A 20,726-nucleotide genomic window follows, 5' to 3' on the forward strand; every position below is an offset into this window, starting at 1 on the left:
TAATTTACTTTGGGTCCCTGCTGATGTTGCAAAAGCCTACCTCTGTGTGTGTGTGTGTGTCTATGTGTGTGTGTGTGTGTATGTGTGTGTGTGTGTGTGTGTGTGTGTGTGTGTGTGTGTGTGTGTGTGTGTGTGTGTGTGTGTGTGTGTGTGTGTGTGTGTGTGTGTGTGTGTGTGTGCGTGTGTTGGGCCAGACATAGGTTTCCCTCTGACAATTGATCAGTTGGTCGATAGCCCGGCCTCCCCTCCCAATACAGGCTTTCATGTGAATTAAGCTGCGTGATAGGATGATCTATGAATGTATGTGTGTGTCTCACTCGCACTGGGAGTGTGTTTATGTTTCATTGTGCCCTCACTCACACACACACACTACACACACACGCTACACACACATCACAACTGCTACTAACAGACTCTTATTTACTATTGTTAGTACTGCACAATTTAAACACTTGCTCCCCAATCCCCCCTTCCCTGATACATGTGTAAATATTGGATTATAAATGGGTTCTTCCTGTATTATGCTTATGCTGACATTTACTTTTTGTATTCTTATCTTCTATTATTTATTGTTGTTGCATTGTCGAGAAAGAACCTGCAAGTAAGCATTTCGTTGGATGGTGTCTACCATGTTTATCCTGTACATTCGACTAATAAAACTTGAAAGTACTACTGTAATGCTATAGAGGACAGTAAGTATACTGTACTTCTGCCTGTCTCCACTAGATGTCTCTATGCTGCAGTGTGTTGGTTCAGTCTCACCTGGTACTGGCCACAGTGAAGGAGGGGCTCCTGGACAGATCTAGGATCCGCTTTACCCAAATCCTAACCTTACCCACTTGTGGGAAACTTTGAGTAGTCTTTTGCAGCCAATCTGTTTATTTAATCGATCAAATTTGGGTTAATTTCGATTGATCCGATATATACTGGTTCCTTAAGGTTCATTTGATATAATATGCTAAATATAGGCTTCATCAAATGTGATATTGTATGTATGGCTTGTATCTATATGTGAGAAACAACAGGAGGAGACAGAGAGATAGCTCTGTCTCAGGTCCCAGTCAATGAGACATTTCAATGAAGTGAATGAATGGCGGAGCGGAGCGAGACTAGAGACTGAAATCAATAGTAATCATGAGGTGCTGTTGCATTCAGGGGAGATGACACATTGCTGTGTGTTTCTGTATCTCAGCCACTACCAAACTGCTGCAGGGAGAGACACTGGGTATACACACTGAACGCTACCCTGAGACAGTCTCAAACACTGATGACTACATTGTAAAAACATAGCCTTGGATGTTACAATGAGAAGGAAAGAGAAAGAGAGGGGAGGGGAGAGAGCGCATATGCTCTTAGGAGAGAAATCAGACTTCAAAAACGCTTTCTGTGAGAAACACTTGGCTTACGCACAAACACAGATTTCACCAAGACATACGCCATCACTGTAGAATACTTTTCATTGTTGGACATAAAACACTGTAAAATCACCAGGAATTAGGTAGAACTAAGTTCCGGCCAACCGACAATCCACTCAAAAATCGTCCCACGGCTGAATGTAATTGGGGACCCTTGCTATAGATAATGGCCACTGCTTATCATTAGCCACAAAATGTATAGACTACGCAAGCTATAAACAGTGACTACATAGGCCATACATAGGGGAAACCTAGTCCCAACGCAGGAGCTTTCTCTTTTTTCAAACCCTATCTGGGGCTTCAAACAGATACAGAGGGCAGTATAGGTTAGACATTGGGGTTATACAAACTATATGCAGGGTCCCCACAACCTATACTCCAGGCTACGTAGTCGATACGTAGGGCTACACAGGTCATACACAGAGCTTTCACGTGCTACTCAGTTACAGCTTGTACTGCCAAAGCCTCATTAGAGTTAGTGCTGTTGTACTGTGCTGTAGGGGGGTTGGTGGATACTAGTGTCTACACTATTCTAAAGCACTGTTGGAAGCCCAAAGCACCACGGAGCCAAATACCAACAAAGTGATGGTTTGGCAGCTCCACTGAGGGAACGGGGCCAAGGGTATGTAAGGTTTTAAACTCGACATAACAGTAAAAGTGCTGTATGGTGTAAAAGGAGTAATACCTAATGGTAAGTAATATTACACCCTGTGGTCTAGTGAGCGTTAGTGGAGTACTGTTGGTCGACACTGGAGGTGGTTCCACCTTTTTGTTGGCTACATATCTTAACGGAATAGTGCAAGATTTTGGCAAGTAAGCCCTTTTTCTACTTACCCAGAGTCAGATGAACTCATGGATAACATTTTTATGTCTCTGTGTGTAGTTTGAAGGAAGTTGAAGGTGCTGTAGTTTCACAAGCCGTTAGCGCAATGAATGGATGTCTATAGGTACATCTAGCTTGCGCTAACGCTAGTTAGAAATGTCCTTCAAACTACAAGCAGAGACATAAATATGGTATCCATTAGTTCATTTGACTCTGGCTATGTACAAAAAAGGCTTGACTGCCAAAATCTCGCACCATCCCTTCAAGGTCTTGATGAGTCACATTCCTGCATTTACACCTTGGACCCCTTTGACAGAACATGATGCTGGTAAAATGCTGCAAAAGTTCTGGTTGCAAATGAAGTTCACTGAACTACTATGACTTCACAGGAAGAGGAAAAACTTACCACTTTGTCCTCCTGTTGTAAGCATCCAGGTGGCATATGAGAGGAAAAGAAACAGAGATGGAGGGAGAGAGTGAAAAGGTGAAATGAGGACACATTTAAATAAATAAAAACCTGCTTGAGAGAACACACCTGATGATGATGGAGGCGTGATCATCCAAATCAAAATGAGCTCATCCACAAACTTCCTTAACAGCAGCACAGGACTGACTGATTATGAGTTGAGGTGGTGAGGCGGTGGGGACTCAACAGGTAGGTAATCCCTGTTTCAAAGCTCTCCACAACTATCTCTCCTCTCTCACACCCACTGGCCTCTACACACCATGCTCGTTAGGGCTACCTAATTAGAGCGTGTGTTATAACTTTACTATCCTTTCGGGTTCCAAAAGTCCTCACAAGGATAGTAAAACAAGGAAAAGAAAAAAAACGAAAGGATAAATGCTATTTTAATCTTAGGGGTTAGGTTTAGGGTTAGGGTTACAACTAGGATTCGAATTAGGGTTAGGATTAGTGTTAGGAGTTAGGTTTAGTTTTAAGGTTAGGGGTTTGGAGTTAAGGTTAGGGGTTAGAGAAAATAGGATTTTGAATGGTAATATATGTTTTGGTGCCCACTTAGATAGTAAAACCAATGTGTGTTTGTGTGTGTGTGTGTGTGTGTCTGTGTGTGTGTGTGTGTGTCTTTCAGTGCATGCATATATGTATGTGGGGGGGGAGAGGTTGATCATTAAATATCACACTGTGGGTGGCCGGGTGGGCTTCCTGCATGGGGCCACCCCAACCCCACTGTGTCTGTAGCCCAGGCCCAACCCCCCAGGGTGCAACAGAGAGACCCCCCCTGCCCCCAGTCCCTGTCTAATGCCCAATTAACCTTTACCAGCCTCTACCTGGGTCATGCACTGCTGCAGCATACACACACACACACACACAGCTATTCTGGCCCAGCACCTTTCCGCCACCTGAGCACAAACACCTTTGCCCCTGCTTAGACTACACACAGCCAGTGAAAGTGGAGTAAACAGGGGCATTTGTGTGTGTGTGTGTGTGTGTGTGTATTTGTGTGTGTGTGTGTGTCTACAAGTGTCTCTTACATTGTTGGTGCGCAAGGACACCCTCCCTCCGCAGCGGGCACAGAACTTGGTCTGGCAGTAAGAGCAGAGGCTGCCACAGCCATCAGCAAACTTGGTCTTGTGGCAGATGCCACAGGTGGGAGCGTCGTCCCGGTGCTGGCCCGTGGTGGTCTGCCGACGTGTCTCCTCCCCCACCCGCCGCACCGTCTCCCTGTAGCTGGACAACTGCTGCTGGATACCTCTAAGAGAACAGGAGGGAAGGAAAGGTACAAAGTTAGCTAAATCAAATCAAAATCAAATGTATTTATAAAGCCCGTTTTACATCAGCAGTTGTCACAAAGTGCTTATACAGAAACCCAGCCTAAAACCCGAAACAGCAAGCAATGCAGATTTAGAAGCACGGTGGCTAGGAAAAACTCCCTAGAAAGGCAGGAACCTAGGAAGAAATCTAGAGTGGAACCAGGCTCTGAAGGGTGACCAGTCCCCTTCTGGCTGTGCCGGTTGGAGTTCATAAGAGTACATGGCCATTAAGGCCAGATTGTTCTTCAAGATGTTCAAACGTTCATAGATGACCAGCAGGGTCAAATAATAATCACAGTGGTTGTAGAGGGTGCAACAGGTCAGCACCTCAGGAGTAAATGTCAGTTGGCTTTTCATAGCCAAGCATTCAGAGGTCGAGACAGCAGATGCGGTAGAGAGAGAGAGAGGGGGGGGAGACGAAAACAGCTGGTCTGGAACAAGGTAGCACATGGTAGCACAAGGTAACACAAGGCAGCACATAAGACCTTGCCAAAGTATTTGAAGCATTAACTCTCCCAGCATAAAATTGTCTTTATCGTCACTGTAAACCTTGTAACTCAAATTTTGCCGAAATGTATTCAAGCTAGCTTCTGAAGTTTCATAATTATATGTTTGTCAATGGGACAATATGGCAGTTTTTTCCATTTCCTGAAACGTTTCTGTATATTGCATGACATATAACAAAGATATGATACCGTTGTAGACATTTAAAGAGTACAGTGGGGAGAACAAGTATTTGATACACTGCCGATTTTGCAGGTTTTCCTACTTACAAAGCATGTAGAGGTCTGAAATTTGTATCATAGGTACACTTCAACTGTGAGAGACGGAATCTAAAACAAAAATCCAGAAAATCACATTGTATGATTTTTAAGTAATTCATTTGCATTTTATTGCATGACATAAGTATTTGATACATCAGAAAAGCAGAACTTAATATTTGGTACAGAAACCTTTGTTTGCAATTACAGAGATCATACGTTTCCTGTAGGTCTTGACCAGGTTTGCACACACTGCAGCAGGGATTTTAGCCCACTCCTCCATACAGACCTTCTCCAGATCCTTCAGGTTTCGGGGCTGTCGCTGGGCAATACGGACATTCAGCTCTCTCTAAAGATTTTCTATTGGGTTCAGGTCTGGAGACTGGCTAGGCCACTCCAGGACCTTGAGATGCTTCTTATGGAGCCACTCCTTAGTTGCCCTGGCTGTGTGTTTCGGGTCATTGTCATGCTGGAAGACCCAGCCACGACCCATCTTCAATGCTCTTACTGAGGGAAGGAGGTTGTTGGCCAAGATCTTGTGATACATGGCCCCATCCATCCTCCCCTCAATACGGTGCAGTCGTCCTGTCCCCTTTGCAGAAAAGCATCCCCAAAGAATGATGTTTCCACCTCCATGCTTCACGGTTGGGATGGTGTTCTTGGGGTTGTACTCATCCTTCTTCTTCCTCCAAACACGGCGAGTGGAGTTTAGACCAAAAAGCTCTATTTTTGTCTCATCAGACCACATGACCTTCTCCCTTTCCTCCTCTGAATCATCCAGATGGTCATTGGCAAACTTCAGACGGGCCTGGACATGAGCTGGCTTGAGCAGGGGGACCTTGCGTGCACTGCAGGATTTTAATCCATGACGACATAGTGTGTTACTAATGGTTTCCTTTGAGACTGTGGTCCCAGCTCTCTTCAGGTCATTGACCAGGTCCTGCCGTGTAGTTCTGGGCTGATCCCTCACCTTCCTCATGATCATTGATGCCCCACGAGGTGAGATCTTGCATGGATCCCCAGACCGAGGGTGATTGACCGTCATCTTGAACTTCTTCCATTTTCTAATAATTGCGCCAACAGTTGTTGCCTTCTCACCAAGCTGCTTGCCTATTGTCCTGTAGCCCATCCCAGCCTTGTGCAGGTCTACAATTGTATCCCTGATGTCCTTACACAGCTCTCTGGTCTTGGCCATTGTGGAGAGGTTGGAGTCTGTTTGATTGAGTGTGTGGACAGGTGTCTTTTATACAGGTAACGAGTTCAAACAGGTGCAGTTAATACAGGTAATGAGTGGAGAACAGGAGGGGTTCTTAAAGAAAAACTAACAGGTCTGTGAGGGCCGGAATTCTTACTGGTTGGTAGGTGATCAAATACTTATGTCATGCAATAAAATGCAAATTAATTACTTAAAAATCATACAATGTGATTTTCTGGATTTTTGTTTTAGATTCTGTCTCTCACAGTTGAAGTGTACCTATGATAAAAATTACAGACCTCTACATGCTTTGTAAGTAGGAAAACCTGCAAAATCGGCAGTGTATCAAATACTTGTTCTCCCCACTGTATGTGAATCTGTCAGCGCATTGCGCACAGAGCACCCAGTGGCAGCAAGTACAATTGCAAGTTTGATTTCCTTCTAACATTACAAAACAGTCTGTCTCGCAACTGCATCCACCTGACACTGCTGAACCATACCACAATATGAGACAGGATTCACAGTCCCAGTATCCTACACTCACTGAGCCACCAAGCTGAATGAAACACTTACATTATTACTGATGCATTTAAGTGGACTCTTGTAAACAGCCATACGCTAATAGGAATGCTTATAATACGTGTTGTAATACATATTACCACCTATGTATGTTTTATGAATGCATCTGTAGTCTTAAGTCATTTATAAGTGCTGTTAATATGTGCGGTTATAAATGCTTATAGACAAGATCAATTCATAATGAGGTTGCAGTTTCATCCATAATAAATTATAAACAAATTTACTCAGCTAGAATATCATATTTACATCACAAACACATACAGAGCAGATAGTATCTTCCAAAATACTGTAACATCCAAATACTATAGGTAGAGTCAGATACATTAACATAGAGGCGAAAGAGTCAGATACATTATCTTTACTTACAGACAGGGTGTCCATGGTGTAGCCTCCTCCCCCATCAACCAGCTTTAAAAACTACAATCCCCACAATGACAGGAGAGAGAGAGAGAGAGAGAGAGAGAGAGAGAGAGAGAGAGAGAGAGAGAGAGAGAGAGAGAGAGAGAGAGAGAGAGAGAGAGAGAGAGAGAGAGAGAGAGAGAGAGAGAGAGAGAGAGAGAGAGAGAGAGAGAGATGGAGAGAGAGAGAGAGAGAGAGAGAGAGAGAGAGCGAGAGAGAGAGAGAGAGAGAGAGAGAGAGAGAGAGAGAGAGAGAGAGCGGGAGCGAGAGCGAGAGCGAGAGAGAGAGAGAGAGAGAGAGAGAGAGAGAGAGAGAGAGAGACTGACTGCATCAAACATCCAGAAGACCTTAGGCTGTAAATCCACATTCTTCACTCCGCTACTGGAGTCACAAAACAAACTGTTCACTTATCATACCTCCAAACAAACACATCCTCCTCCCGGGACTATCCCACCAACAGTGACATCCCTGTATCTTATCCCTGTAAATACACACACACACACACGTGCACACACACACACACACACACACACACATACAAAGACAAAAAACACTCCCCATCCCATCCCATCTTCCTGTCAGTGCCCTGGGCCTCATCTCCGGGTAGCTATTGGCCCTAAAGGTCAGACAGGGGTCACCTGCTGTTACGTCTCCTCAGGGTTCATATCCTCAGCTCCATGACTCTCACTGAGTCAAACTGTCACAGGCCCCGTTCCAATACTTAGGCCCTGTTTGAATCATTTAGAAATGTATCCTTCCTTACTCCCCTCTGAGGAAACCACTGCTTGAATGCAGTTGAATAGGTGAGAGCAAGGATTCATAACATTCCTTTCACCAATCAATTAAGGGAAGGAGATGAGGGAAGCAAGCTATCTTCAACTATTGGACTGCAGCCGACTCAACTACTCCAGCTAACTCTCTCTCACTCAGATGGGAAAACGTTCAATTTAAATCTCTATTAGATTGTGCAACACTGTTGTGGAATGTTTTTGAGGGGTAAATTAAAAACATCTTCATGAGTCAGAGAGAGAGGAAAATAGATAAATAGAGAGAGAGAAATATGTATTTATGAGGAGATCTGAGAGAGCCCTCAGCTTTCAACATTCAGGAGAGACTGTCAGACAAGCGCTCATTAAGAAAAGCAAGAAAACACTGAGATTCATAAATGAGATACAAGGTTAAACCAAAGTGAGCCCAAGCTTTACTTCTACTAGCAAACACTCACAAACGAACGCACAGACACAAATGCACACAACACACACACACACACACACACTTCCTTTGCGTCACACCATTCAATACTTTCTCTCTTTCAAGAAATATAAATAAACCCTTTGTGAAATGCACATTTGTCCAAGTGTGTTTTTTTAAACAATCGGGCCAACAATTCACTGTGGGAAAACAACATTAGCATGAAGCATCCCATATAGTAATTGCTGGAGTAATTAAGCCATGCAGCACTAACAAGCTTGCTGAGAGTGTAGGACAACAGTAGCAACAACAAAGGCTACTGTACAGTATGGAATGCACACCCATAAATACACACAGCGTTATAGGCATACTGAGATTGGAGGTTTCAGACGGGTCTGATCATGTTAGGGTCTCTACCTTGCTACCTCAAGCAGTGAATGGTGTGGCTATTCATACAGTGCATTGGAGCGCGATCATTTCCCCAGTCCTCTCCAATCGAGGGGGAGGGAGTCAAAGGAGTCCTCTAGATGACGTGAAAAGCCAGCCGTATCTCAGCCACAGTGCGTGGCGTCACCTAACAAGGACAAACGTCCTGCGGACACACACACGCTGTCCCCCATTCATCAAGCCCTGGCAGGATGGCCCTGGTCCCCATATACAGCGCTGGCTGTAAATCCTCCAGCACACACACATATGCACACACAAATGTGCACGCACACACACACAATGTCCCAGAGGAGCAATTGGTCTGTGTGATTGGTCTCTAATGTGTGTGACACCCGTATGATAGAGCTGTGCTGCTCAATGGCTCATGTTAAAGTCCTCAGTACCGGCAGTGTCCTGAGTCCAAAAACAGCCCATCACACGTGTGCAATATGATGAAAACTCCTAGTACCAAGTCAATCAAAGGGCAATGGTAAGCTAATGTTTATACCTATCAAATTAATGCTGATTCATTCTGATCTACATGATGTCCCTATAGGCCAGGGGTGTCAAACTCATTCCATGGAAGGCCTAGTGTCTGCTGGTTTTTGGTTTTTCCTTTCAATTAAGACCTAGACAACTAGGTGAGGGGAGTTCCTTACTAATTAGTGACCTTAATTCATCAATCAAGTACAAGGGTGGAGCGAAAACCCGCAGACACTCAGCCCTCTGTGGAATAAGTTTGACACATGTCATATAGGTACAAGAGGATAGGTGCTGTTTCAGAATTGAGGAGTGAACATCACTCCCAAAATTCCTTCACACTCGACAGGAGAGTGGGGATAGATGAGCATGTCCTGGCACCATTACAATGGATTCTGGGTAATGGAATCTCATGTTAACAGCTGGGAGAGGTTTCCGGTTATAGTTTCTCACTGAGGGGAACTGTGAGCGTATTTAGTGCTGAATACAAAACCGAGCCCTAGCCCCTACTCCCTAGCCCCTCCTTATAACCACTCTAAATAATAATATAGTCATTCATCAGATTCTTTTATTCAAACTCGACTTTGAGTTAATATGTGACCGGTGGCCACTAATGTGCCTTCTAGCCCGCCAGGTGCGTCTGGTTGGCTAATCAAGGGTGTGGTTGTGCCCGTGTATTTAAGTAGAGCTCTTCCTTCCGTTGGGAGATCGTTTTGTCATTTGGAAGGTTGGCGTGCCTTTGGAGAATGAGAGCGGGGCCAGTGATAGCCCAAATATTTTATAAGTATAGTGTGTGTGTGCAACAGCGCTGGTAAATGTTATACTGAGTTCCACTCTCCCCCTCCTTAGGCATGCCAGCCTGAGTGAGTGAGTGCAGTGGGCCTGCTGATTGTTTTATGTGTGAAGTGTATTTGATTATGTAAACTTCAACATAGGACACTTGGGAGAATTAAGATGTGATTGCTATGGAAATTGTGTGCGCTTAACCTGGAAATGTATCATTGCACATTTTTTTCCGCAGAGACCATTGAAAGAAACTGACTATGTTGGAAACTTCAATTATTAAATAGTTGAATATCTTGTGGAGAATAAACCCCAATTTGCACTCACTCAGGCTGGCGTGCCCAAGGAGGAGGAGAGCGGAACTCAGTATAATGTTTACCGCCGCTATTACACACACTATACTTACAAAATACATATTTTAGACACTTTGGATTTGGGCTATCACTGTCCCCGCTCTGGTCCTCCAAAGGCACGCCAACCTTCCAAAAGACAAAACAAAATCTCCAGATGGAAGGAAGCGCTTAAATACACTGGCACAACCACACCCTTGATCAGCCAACTAGACGTACCTGGTGGGCAAGATAGAGGGCTAGAAGGCGCGTTAGGTGGACAACGGTCACATACATTTAATCTAGATTATTATGTAGTGGCTATGGAGCAGGGGCTAAGGCTTGATTTTGAATGCCACCGGTCACACACACGTGTCCAATATATGTACCCCATGCAGGAATCCAACCCACAACCCTGGTGTTGCCAGCCGACTGAGCCATGAGACCTATGGGTACTCTGTATCTGTACTAATAAGCATCATAAACTCACTCCCACGCCACCTGATAGATCTGCAGTGACTAAGGGCTCCCTTCCTGACTCACCCTCTCATCTCAGATCGATATTCAAAAGGCAAGCGGGCATGAATCAAAAAACAATGAGCGAGTGTCAAAGAAGAGCGAGAGAAAATCAATTCGCAGCCATTTAGAAATTATGCTCGCTCTCTCTCCCTCTCTCTCCCTCTCTCTCCATCTCTCTCCAAACAGGAGGAGTCATCCATCTGATTGATTTCTATAAATTCACAGTCCTATAATAGATAAGCTTTTTTTTTTAACATTTGCTATTTGCAAAATTGGAAAGCATTAAAGGGTGCCAGACTTGTGACTGGTCCCCTGTAGCCACTGTGTGTGTGTGTGTTTAGAGGGGGGGGGGGGGATTGAAGCTTATGACAACTGGCTTTATATCAAAATGACAAAATTACACTTTGGCCTATTGTAGGTTTTTTCTTTAGCCCACTCACTTACTCTCCTCTGTTCCTATGCTAGGCAGGTTGGTCTGTTCCCACTCTGGATTGCACCTCACCACCATATGGCATCAGCGGCACACAGTAAGCCACAGTCTCTCTTTCTGTCTCTCACTCTCTCTCTCTCTTTTGTTTTCTCTCTCTTTGGCAGGGTCTGCACTTCCCTCTCCCTCCCTTGCTTCCGGCGGATCTGTCACCATGCTGAGTGGCCCGGGTGGTGTATAGCTTCACCTTCCCCCTCTTCAACCATCCATCCATCTCTTTCTTCCACTCTCTCACTCATCCCCACCTCAACCTCTCTCCTCTGGTGTGCAAACTCCTCAACTATGGTTAGCTTTTTCCCCTTCAAACCTCCCAACTTCAATTACACAGATTCGGTGAAAAAGTGGACGTAGAAGCAAAACCTGATTCTTAGGTTACAGTAGCAGAGGAGCACGCTGTGTTCTTACAACCATCAAAACAAATCTCTCTCCTCTCTCCCTTTTCTCTCTGTATTTAGCTCAGCTTCTCTCTCACACATCTCTCTCTACCACACACTCCCTCTCCCCTCTCCTCATCTCTGCCTCCCTCTTCCCTCAACCCTATACTGGGTGCCCTTCTTGGTGGTTATGTAGTGTAGGATCACTTCGCCAGTACTGATTCAGGCAACTCTGATTCACAACACACCAACGTCAAGAGACATGCACTGTATTGATTATAGAATCTGAAACAGAAACTCTCCTTGGGTACATGGAGTGACATTACTCTCTCCTCAATAAGACTGTTCACGTGTCTTAGACTGGTCTGGAGGGCCTTTCCTCACTACCGAGTGGGACTTCAACAAGCCTGCAGCTCCAAGACAATAACATTTACCAGCAGAGAGCGGGAGCGGGAGCGGGAGCGAGAGAGCGGGAGCGAGAGAGCGAGAGAGAGAGAGAGAGAGAGAGAGAGAGAGAGCGAGAGAGAGAGCGAGAGAGAGAGAGAGAGAGAGAGAGAGAGAGAGAGAGAGAGAGAGAGCGAGAGAGCGAGAGAGCGAGAGAGAGAGAGAGAGAGAGAGAGAGAGAGAGAGAGAGAGAGAGAGAGAGAGAGAGAGAGAGAGAGCGCATTCTGCTCTGTCAATAACACACCTCCTTACTTACACACCATCACAGGCTTAAAGAGCACTAATGTCACACACACAGGCCCACGCGCACGCAAAGAGTCCTTAGCCAGATACCTGAGGATGTCTATTTTTACACCCCGTTTTTAGGCTTTATAAAACAGATAAAAGACAGACAGAGTGAGGGAGATAAAGAGGACGATATAGAGAAACAGATAGGGCGCTAGAAATAGATAGATGGAGAGAAAAGAGGAGGAAGACAGATGGAGAGAGAGCACCAAAGCCAACAGCAGAGCTAAGTGGGTAGTGTGCTCCCCAGACCGAGCTCCATATGGCTTGGCACCGTCGTACAGAGCTCTACCTTGAGCAGGGTGGGCACCGTCTACAATCACACACACACGCTCATACAAACCTCACAACATACAGGGAACAATATCCTGTAGTTGCAGAGAGATACAGTACATAAGTCATGCTAGGTTGTGTTGAGTTAGCTGTGTGCTAGCTGTGCTTCTCTAGTTGTCTGTACTGTACCCATGCTTTCACCTGTGAAGACACATAGAAGTAAGGAGTCAGGAACTCCACACATGATTGGATTGCAGTCTCCTGACCCTGGCACCATGGCAATGGCCCAGTAACACTGCAGTCCCCTCATGAGGTTTTGAGATTGGCCGGTAGTCACTTCCTGCACTCTGTGATTGGCTAGTATCCTAGTCCTCCCAGGAGTCTCTGCTCCATGGGGTATAACAGCGACATAAGCTGGGCCTTATAGATACATCCATGTCATAGAGGGGAGAGTAATGTAAGCTCTATATGGTAAATATACACTGAGTGTACAAAACATTAGGAATACCTTCCTAATACTGAGTTGCACTCCCCCCCCCCCTCCCCCCACAATCCATGTCTCAATTGTCTCAAGGCTTGCTTAAAAATACTTATTTAACCTGTCTCCTCTTCATCTACACTGATTGAAGTGGATTTAACAAGTGGCATCAATAAGGGATCATAGCTTTCACCTGGATTCACTTGGTCAGTCTATGTCAGCAGGTGTTCCTAATGTTTTGTACACTCAGTGTAAAGTTACAGAATTTGCTAATGTTTGACTTGAGTTTTAGTGAGAATGCTACATGGCGGTAGGTGATGCTAATGCTAAGAAGTTATCTTACATAGCCTATGTTGCTCTGTGGGCAAGAGGGAAGACATGGCTTTTGAGTGGTCATCTCTTTAATGTACTGAGAGTTATGAAAGCTTTTCTCTCTATCAACAGGATTAGTAGGTCTATCATTAATGCATTCTGAGTTCACTTCACTAGCCCTTTACAGAAATATGCTTTCCATTACTTGGGCTTCCTGAATTCATATCACAGATCAACATCTATGCTCATCTAGAATAATAGAAAAACTGATAATAGCCTGCATGTCAAATGATACACAACTCCTTATAGTTCACAGATTTTGACCAGAGTAAAAGTGACTGAGGTCAAAAATGCATTATGTGGGGAATATGATGTAATTTGAGAAATGGTCAGTGTATGATAAGCATACCTTACTTCATAAATAAAGTTATTATCATTATCTCTATCTCAATCTGACGGCTTGCTGACATTCCGTATGTGTCGGAATACTGACTGGGATTTCATGGTGTGATGTCATAATTGGGCCACATTCCGGGATTCCTCGGAGGAAGCAGATGTGAACCAGCTGATTTACCCCTTAATCCCACCACTCTCTGATCCAACCTCTCACACGCATGCATGTTTGTGCAAAACACACACACACAAGTGCACACGAAGCACACAAACACTCGCATGCACAACCACTCACACACACAAAATGTAAACGTGCACGACCACGCAGAAATAATGACTTACAGTACATACACACGTAACATGTTCATTGTGCTGCAGAGACAATCTCCATTACAGACATAAGCCTAAAATGCTGACCACAGCTCCCAAACATACATTACACACAGACAGACACACACATTCTCAACTGCATCCTCAAACTCACCTCAGTCAAAGGGGCCTTAGATGCTGGATTGATAGTTGACGTACCGGTACTTCAATATGACATACTTATCACTCTGGGTGAATACTGGCTGTTTTCCTCATCAGAGCCAGAGTGATAGGAAGTTGTCCCTTACCAGACATCTGGGCTCAGATGACCCAAACCCAATTTCTAACCTTCTGACCATTAGGAGGATACAGAATATCTGACCCTGGACTAGCCGTTTGGGGCATCAGGCTTAATCACGTATCCACAACACAAACCCAAGTCAAAGACTCAATGATGGCTCAATAGCACTTAAGAGTTAATTGACAGGTGATGTCCATCATCTCACTGGGTCGTGGAATGTTGTGGTTGACATTAGCTTGGGGAGCTAACACAAGTCTTCAGAGCCCTATACTAAGTACGTGGTTTGAGGAGTTAGCAAGGTAACTTTGGTCAATTCTGAGTTCAACTCGGGATAACCGGTACCACAAAAGTGGCTCACCTTTTAGCCAGGTACATTTCTATGGCAACGAATCATTCAGATCTAACCTGCTACCGGGCAGGCTAACTCAGGGCTTACTACATTTATTCTGAGTAAAGTGTCTGAGTCACGAATTGAGGACCGATGAAATCAGATTCCCTCCCTCTCTCAAAGATTATGTCATCATCCCCGTCATTTGAGGAAGACAACAGTTTTTTGTGTGTGTTAACAAATAGTAATGTTAAAATACCTAGCACATTACACATTTAGTAAAGACATAATGCATTTCAAACTTCACGCACAGTAAAACTTGTGTATGACAAATACAACTATTTTATCAAGAGGAGTGGGGGAAAAAGATGCTTGTGCATTGATAAGCACACCAAAGCACACCAAAGACAGCATTAACGATAAGTAATAAAATAAAGACAGCACTTCTAAAAGCCTATTTCACACATTAGCCTGCTGAATTTGCAAGATAACTTTTCTTTCATTTAGATTTCGGCACAAATGAAAATGTGGCACTGACTCGCCCATGGATTGATGTTTCAGCATTGTCTCAATGAAGAGTTTGGCGTTCGACTAGCCACGGGTGACATGCACGCGCCGTTACAAGCCTGCTAGAGTTAGCGGCAGGCGGACGAGTAATATTCACCATCGTAGTACGGATGAAGCCTGAGCTGGAATGTGAAGCTAACTGAAGCTGGCTAGCTTTAGAAAACCCTGAGCAGATCTAGCTTCAATCGTAGTATATCCCTCTGGTCTCAGGCAAGGTTACTCATTACGTGAAGATAGTTAAGTTCACCAGCTCATCTGTTACACTTCACTCCCCTTTGACCACCTTGTCCTCAAAGACCTTAAGCAGTTTTAGGCACCAATGAGACAGACTGGGTTCGAACCCAGGTCTTCTGACCACCTCAAGACTGTGTTAGAATAACCAACTGAACATTAAAAAAAACAGACAGCAAAATAAGGTTGTTTAATGGTTTTTACCGGACATCATTTTGCTGAGGAGGCTTCTTCTGCCCAACCAGGTTCACAGTTCTTGCTTGGATGGGCTTCTCCTCCCTGAAACACACAAGAGGGACAATGTTGTTAGAATTTTGTCTGAAAATGATGTTAAAAATGTATACAATGGTGTAGTTTGAGGGTTCTTTAGAAGGTGGATGTATGACTCGATTTAGACGTTGGGCGTGTTCCTCTGCTCAGACGTTGCTGATGCCTGCCAGATCTTACAACACCTGGATAGGTATTTAAAGCATCAGCTGACCACATCATATGGTATAGCAATCTGGTGGCCGACTGCACAGTCGATGAAGTGGCATGCAACCATTGGTTGATACATGGAACCTCTGAGGGAACGCGATTAAATACTGGATGGATGAAATGACCACATTCAGCATACCACCCTGCATCCCACTGCTGGCTTGCCTCTGAAGCTAAGCAGGGTTGGTCCTGGAAGGGAGACCAGATGCTGCTGGAAGTGGTGTTGGAGGGCCAGTAGGAGGCACTCTTTCCTCTGGTCTAAAAAAAGATCCCAATGCCCCAGGGCAGTGATTGGGGACATTGCCCTGTGTAGTGTGCTGTCTTTCGGATGGCACATTAAACAGGTGTCCTGACTCTCTGTGGTCACTAAAGAGCCTATGGAACTTATCGTAAGAGTAGGGGTGTTAACCCCGGTATCCTGGCTAAATTCCCAATCTGGCCCTCATACCATCATGGCCACCTAATCATCCCCAGTTTCCAATTGGCTTTTTCATCCCCCCTCCTCTCCTCTGTAACTATTCCCCAGGCTGTTGCTGTAAATGAGAATATGTTCTCAGTCAACTTACCTGGTTAAATAAATTAAATTAAATACATCAGGCGTGTTCCTCTGCCCAGGTGTTGCTGACACATGCCAGATCCTACAGCGCCTGGATAGGTATTTTAAGCATCAGCTAACCACATCATATGTTATAGCAATCTGTCAGTCGATGACGCGGCACACAACCATTGGTTGATGAATGCAACATCTGAGCAGGGGATGTACTCCACTACTTCCTGTTCTCCTTCAACAATTAACCAACATCTGATTAATCCGAATAGAGAAAAGTAGTTGCTAGGTAGATAACCAATTACAATTACAATTACAAAAATGTGATTCACCATATTTTAGAACTACACAACATTGATCAATGTGTATGTCAGATTTAAAAATAATAATAATAATAATAAAATAAACATAGTAATTTTGAGATAAACGTGAAAAACATACCAGTGTATAATTATTTTATGAGCGATGTTATTGTTTTCTAAGTCAATGTTGTGTAGTTCTAAAATATGGTGAATCACGTTTTTGTAATTGTAATTGGTTATCTACCTAGCAACTACTTTTCTCTATTCTGATTAATCAGATGTTGGTTAATTGTTGAAGGAGAACAGGAAGTAGTGGAGTAGATGGTTGCGTTCCCTGCACAGACATTGCATTCATCAACCAATGGTTGTGTGCCACGTCATCGATAACAGAGAAAACACTAAGTGAACCCCACAACATGGAGGTGTTCTGTCTAAAACTGAAAGGGGTGACAGATCTGTAATAACACCTTGTATTTGAGCTGTCATTAGATGGGTGTTATGAAAATAATGTGGGTTCGATAATAGCTGTGTCTGACTGTCCAGTATAGCTGTTCAAACCTCCCAACTTCAATTACACCGATTTGGTGAAAAACTTGATGTAGAAGCAAAACCTAATTCTTAGGTTACAGTAGCAGAGGAGCACACTGTGTTCTTACAACCATCAGGGTTTTTTCTCACTATGTGACCTATCCAGGAAAATATCTCCACATACAGTGCACATACCCACACCCACACCCACACTGCACATGCACAGGCAATTACTCTAGTATGAATACAAAAGCACTGTGTAAAAATTGATAAATGGCGGGTTGGATTGAATACCAGCCTCTGTGTGTGTGTGTGTGTGTTTGTGTGTGTGTGTGTGTGTGTGTGTGTGTGTGTGTGTGTGTGTGTGTGTGTGTGTGTGTGTGTGTGTGTGTGTGTGTGTGTGCGTGCGTGCGTGCGTGTGTGTGTGTGTGTGGTCATGCTAGGCTATTGTGGCCACACTGCTGTCTTCAGGTTTCATCAGCGCTTCTCACATTAGTGGGTTAATCAAACGGATTTACAGCATAGAATGGGCAGATTAGATGACATATCAGTCCAGCCTGGGTCTACCATAATCTGATGTTGTGATTAGAGTAAATTATCCTATAGGATATACATGTAGGTGAGTTCTGTGACTGTAAGACTTACACAAGGCTGTTTTCAGCGTTGCCCTTATCGCTAGAGTGTGGGCACATAGGCTAATGTACACAGCACACCATGCTAGCATGCACACACGCACACATGCTACAGTAGCCTATGTGCTCCGACTAGCAATAAGGCAGAGCTGAAATATAGTCTTGATGCATAGCCTATGATGAGAATTATGAAAATGATGCATGACCACTTATGCATTGGACACTTCCTTCTTTAGATGCAATGAATCGATCTGCAGTTTCAGTGCTGGGCTAGCACTCTGCAAAAGGAGCCTAAAATAGAACACAGACTTGAATAGCAGAGAAGAAGGGGTTCTCATGGGAGCCTAGTTATTCATTCTCTATAAGACTATGCGATAGCGGTGACTGTGGTCTGACGTCAGATCACCTCGCTGCAGTTTGTCAGACTATCCGTGGAGCCATATGCTACCCAGATAGGGTTCAATTTAACTCACGATGATAAACCTCCGAATTGTTGTCGTGACAAACACAACAGACGTGCTCCTTCCACACTGGCTCGCGCTCTGTGTGTGAAAATACTAAAATAGCACAGGCTGTTTTCGACCATTATCCACTGTAATAAAACAACACATAGGGCATAAACTAGGCTACATGCATTTACTGTAGCCTTTCTGTATAGATGGGCTGCTGTAGCCTGATGCGAGAGTGCTGGCGCTGGCCTACATTGGGCTGATACTCAACCGCACACCGTCGCCAAAGCAACGAACGAACAAGCAAACAGCTGTTGAGATATGGGATGGAAACACACAGTGCTTGACTTGAACTCAAATAGGTGCCCGTACTCATTTTGGGTGCCGGTACTGTTTATATTTAGGTGCAGGAGCTCCACAATACTTTTGAGCTAATATTCTATAAGAGGAACAGGAGCTCAAGCAGTAGAACAGTCGAGGTGCTGGTACTCAGTTCCAGTGAGCTCCTGCCCAAGTCAAGCACTGGAAACACCGCTAGGGCAGAGATGCCGTTCCACTGATTCTACAAACAGAAATGACAGAATCTCGGTCGAATGACGCTGTGCAATCGCCGCCTGATGTTAGCCTATCTGTAGCCTACAGATGCTGTGCTTGAGAATATACTAGCCTGGGCTATAGACTATTTAGAACCTATATAGCCAGCGGTTTAGAATTGTTTGGATATGACAGACCACAGACTTGAATTGGGAGAAATGGGTGCGATTGAGAAGAAATGAGTTAGATTATTCGTGTCCGGGCATGAAAATACAGTGGAGTGTGAAGCTGCTGTGTGTTTCCGGGCTGACACACCCCTCTTCTCTCTCTCTCTCTCTCTCTCTCTCTCTCTCTCTCTCTCTCTCTCTCTCTCTCTCTCTCTCTCTCTCTCTCTCTAACTCTCGCTCTCTCTCTCACACACACACTCTCACTCACACACAGGCACCCACAGCATGTTAAAGCATCTTGTTAGGTCATCCTTGACTCTCTGTAGGCTAAATTATAGGCTATAGATTGTTGAGAGTGAAATAAGCTACACTATCTTTGCCGTGAGAGGAGCTGGGGCTATATAGGCGCTACCATCTCATGTTAGGGGAGTGCAGCCGACAAGTGAACACTACAGTAGGCTGTCTTACATGCATGGAGATGTCCACTGAAATACTGTATGATCACAATCAAGAATCACTGATACCGTAGCCCATTAACAAGGATGCACCGAGGGATAGCCTACATGCTGATGAACACATAGCCTACACACACACACACACTCACTACAGCTAATCACTACACACGTCGACAGCCTATGCTGCACCTTAGTCCCTTGAGTAGGTTAGGTAGACAGATATGTGTATAGGTTTGGTAGCCTATTGGTGGCCTAGCGGACGATGGGCGGCAGTATGGCAGCATCTATGCACATAATCTCCCAAGCATCTCCACAGCGGAAATAGCCCCAGTATCTCCCTTACTTTAACATGGCCTCTTCCTTCTCCTCCTCCTCCTTCTGTCGAGCTAGCACGGCCATGATGATCTTCCTCTCCTCCTCCGTCAGATGGCTCAGGTCCGGCTCGGGCATGGACGCCGGCACGACGGGTGGGCGCGCGCCGCCCCGAGGGCCCACCGAGGCTGACATCTTCTCCCCCCTCTCTTCCGCGGCTCGGATCACTGACAGAAATCCCGCTGGCGGAGCCCACGGATCACGACATGGCCCATGGAGGAAGCAACGGCTCGGGCAAGTGATGCAAGGCTCCCATGGTGGCAGGCACCCACGGCGGTAGTGCTTCTTCGGTTCCTAGTCGCCTTTTCTCTCTCTCTTCCTCTCTCTCGCTCTATTCTCACCTCCCCCCCACCCCCCGCCCGCCCTCCTCTCCCCTCCACCTCCAGTTACAGGGAGCCCATATCTCCGGCAGAGAATGATAGGCTACTCGGTCACCCGGGGAAGCTAGCTTCGTTCAATGCAGAGAAATATTTATCTGACGCTGCCTAGGCTGGTGCGCTGGCTAGGTGGGCTCCTTGTTTTCCAACGCTGCTGCGCTCTGCTGCTGATGCTGCTGCTGTCAGGGAGATGTGGAACCGTCAATGGGACCGCAGCCCCTGAAGCGCGTGCACCTTCTCACGCAGGGAGCGCGCATTCTCATTTGAGAATGGGGGCTCGCCGTATGAGGCGCGTGCAAAATATTATCTTTCACTTCACCAATCGAAGCGTTCTAGTGACGCGCTCCCTTCCTCCATTCCTTCTTTCCTTCCATCAGCACCCGGCACAAACGCGTGTGTGTGTGTCAGTAGTGCTGGTGAATCTTGTTAGGACC

The 20,726-nt window shown here is 45.1% G+C and overlaps 1 protein-coding gene across 1 annotated transcript; it reads right to left on the reverse strand.

Annotated features, from left to right (window-relative positions):
• Positions 1-3,729: 3,729 nt before the first annotated feature.
• LOC311118652 (regulating synaptic membrane exocytosis protein 1-like) lies at positions 3,730-20,050 on the reverse strand (the record flags this gene model as incomplete). Its single annotated transcript, XM_084193440.1, has 2 exons — positions 3,730-3,949; positions 19,887-20,050. Coding segments are annotated over 2 exons (384 nt in total), but the record flags the coding sequence as incomplete, so codon positions are not given.
• Positions 20,051-20,726: the final 676 nt, after the last annotated feature.

The sequence above is a fragment of the Coregonus lavaretus genome (assembly GCF_964263955.1).
Source record: "Coregonus lavaretus genome assembly, contig: HAP1_SCAFFOLD_2766, whole genome shotgun sequence".
Taxonomy (NCBI): Eukaryota; Metazoa; Chordata; class Actinopteri; order Salmoniformes; family Salmonidae; genus Coregonus; species Coregonus lavaretus.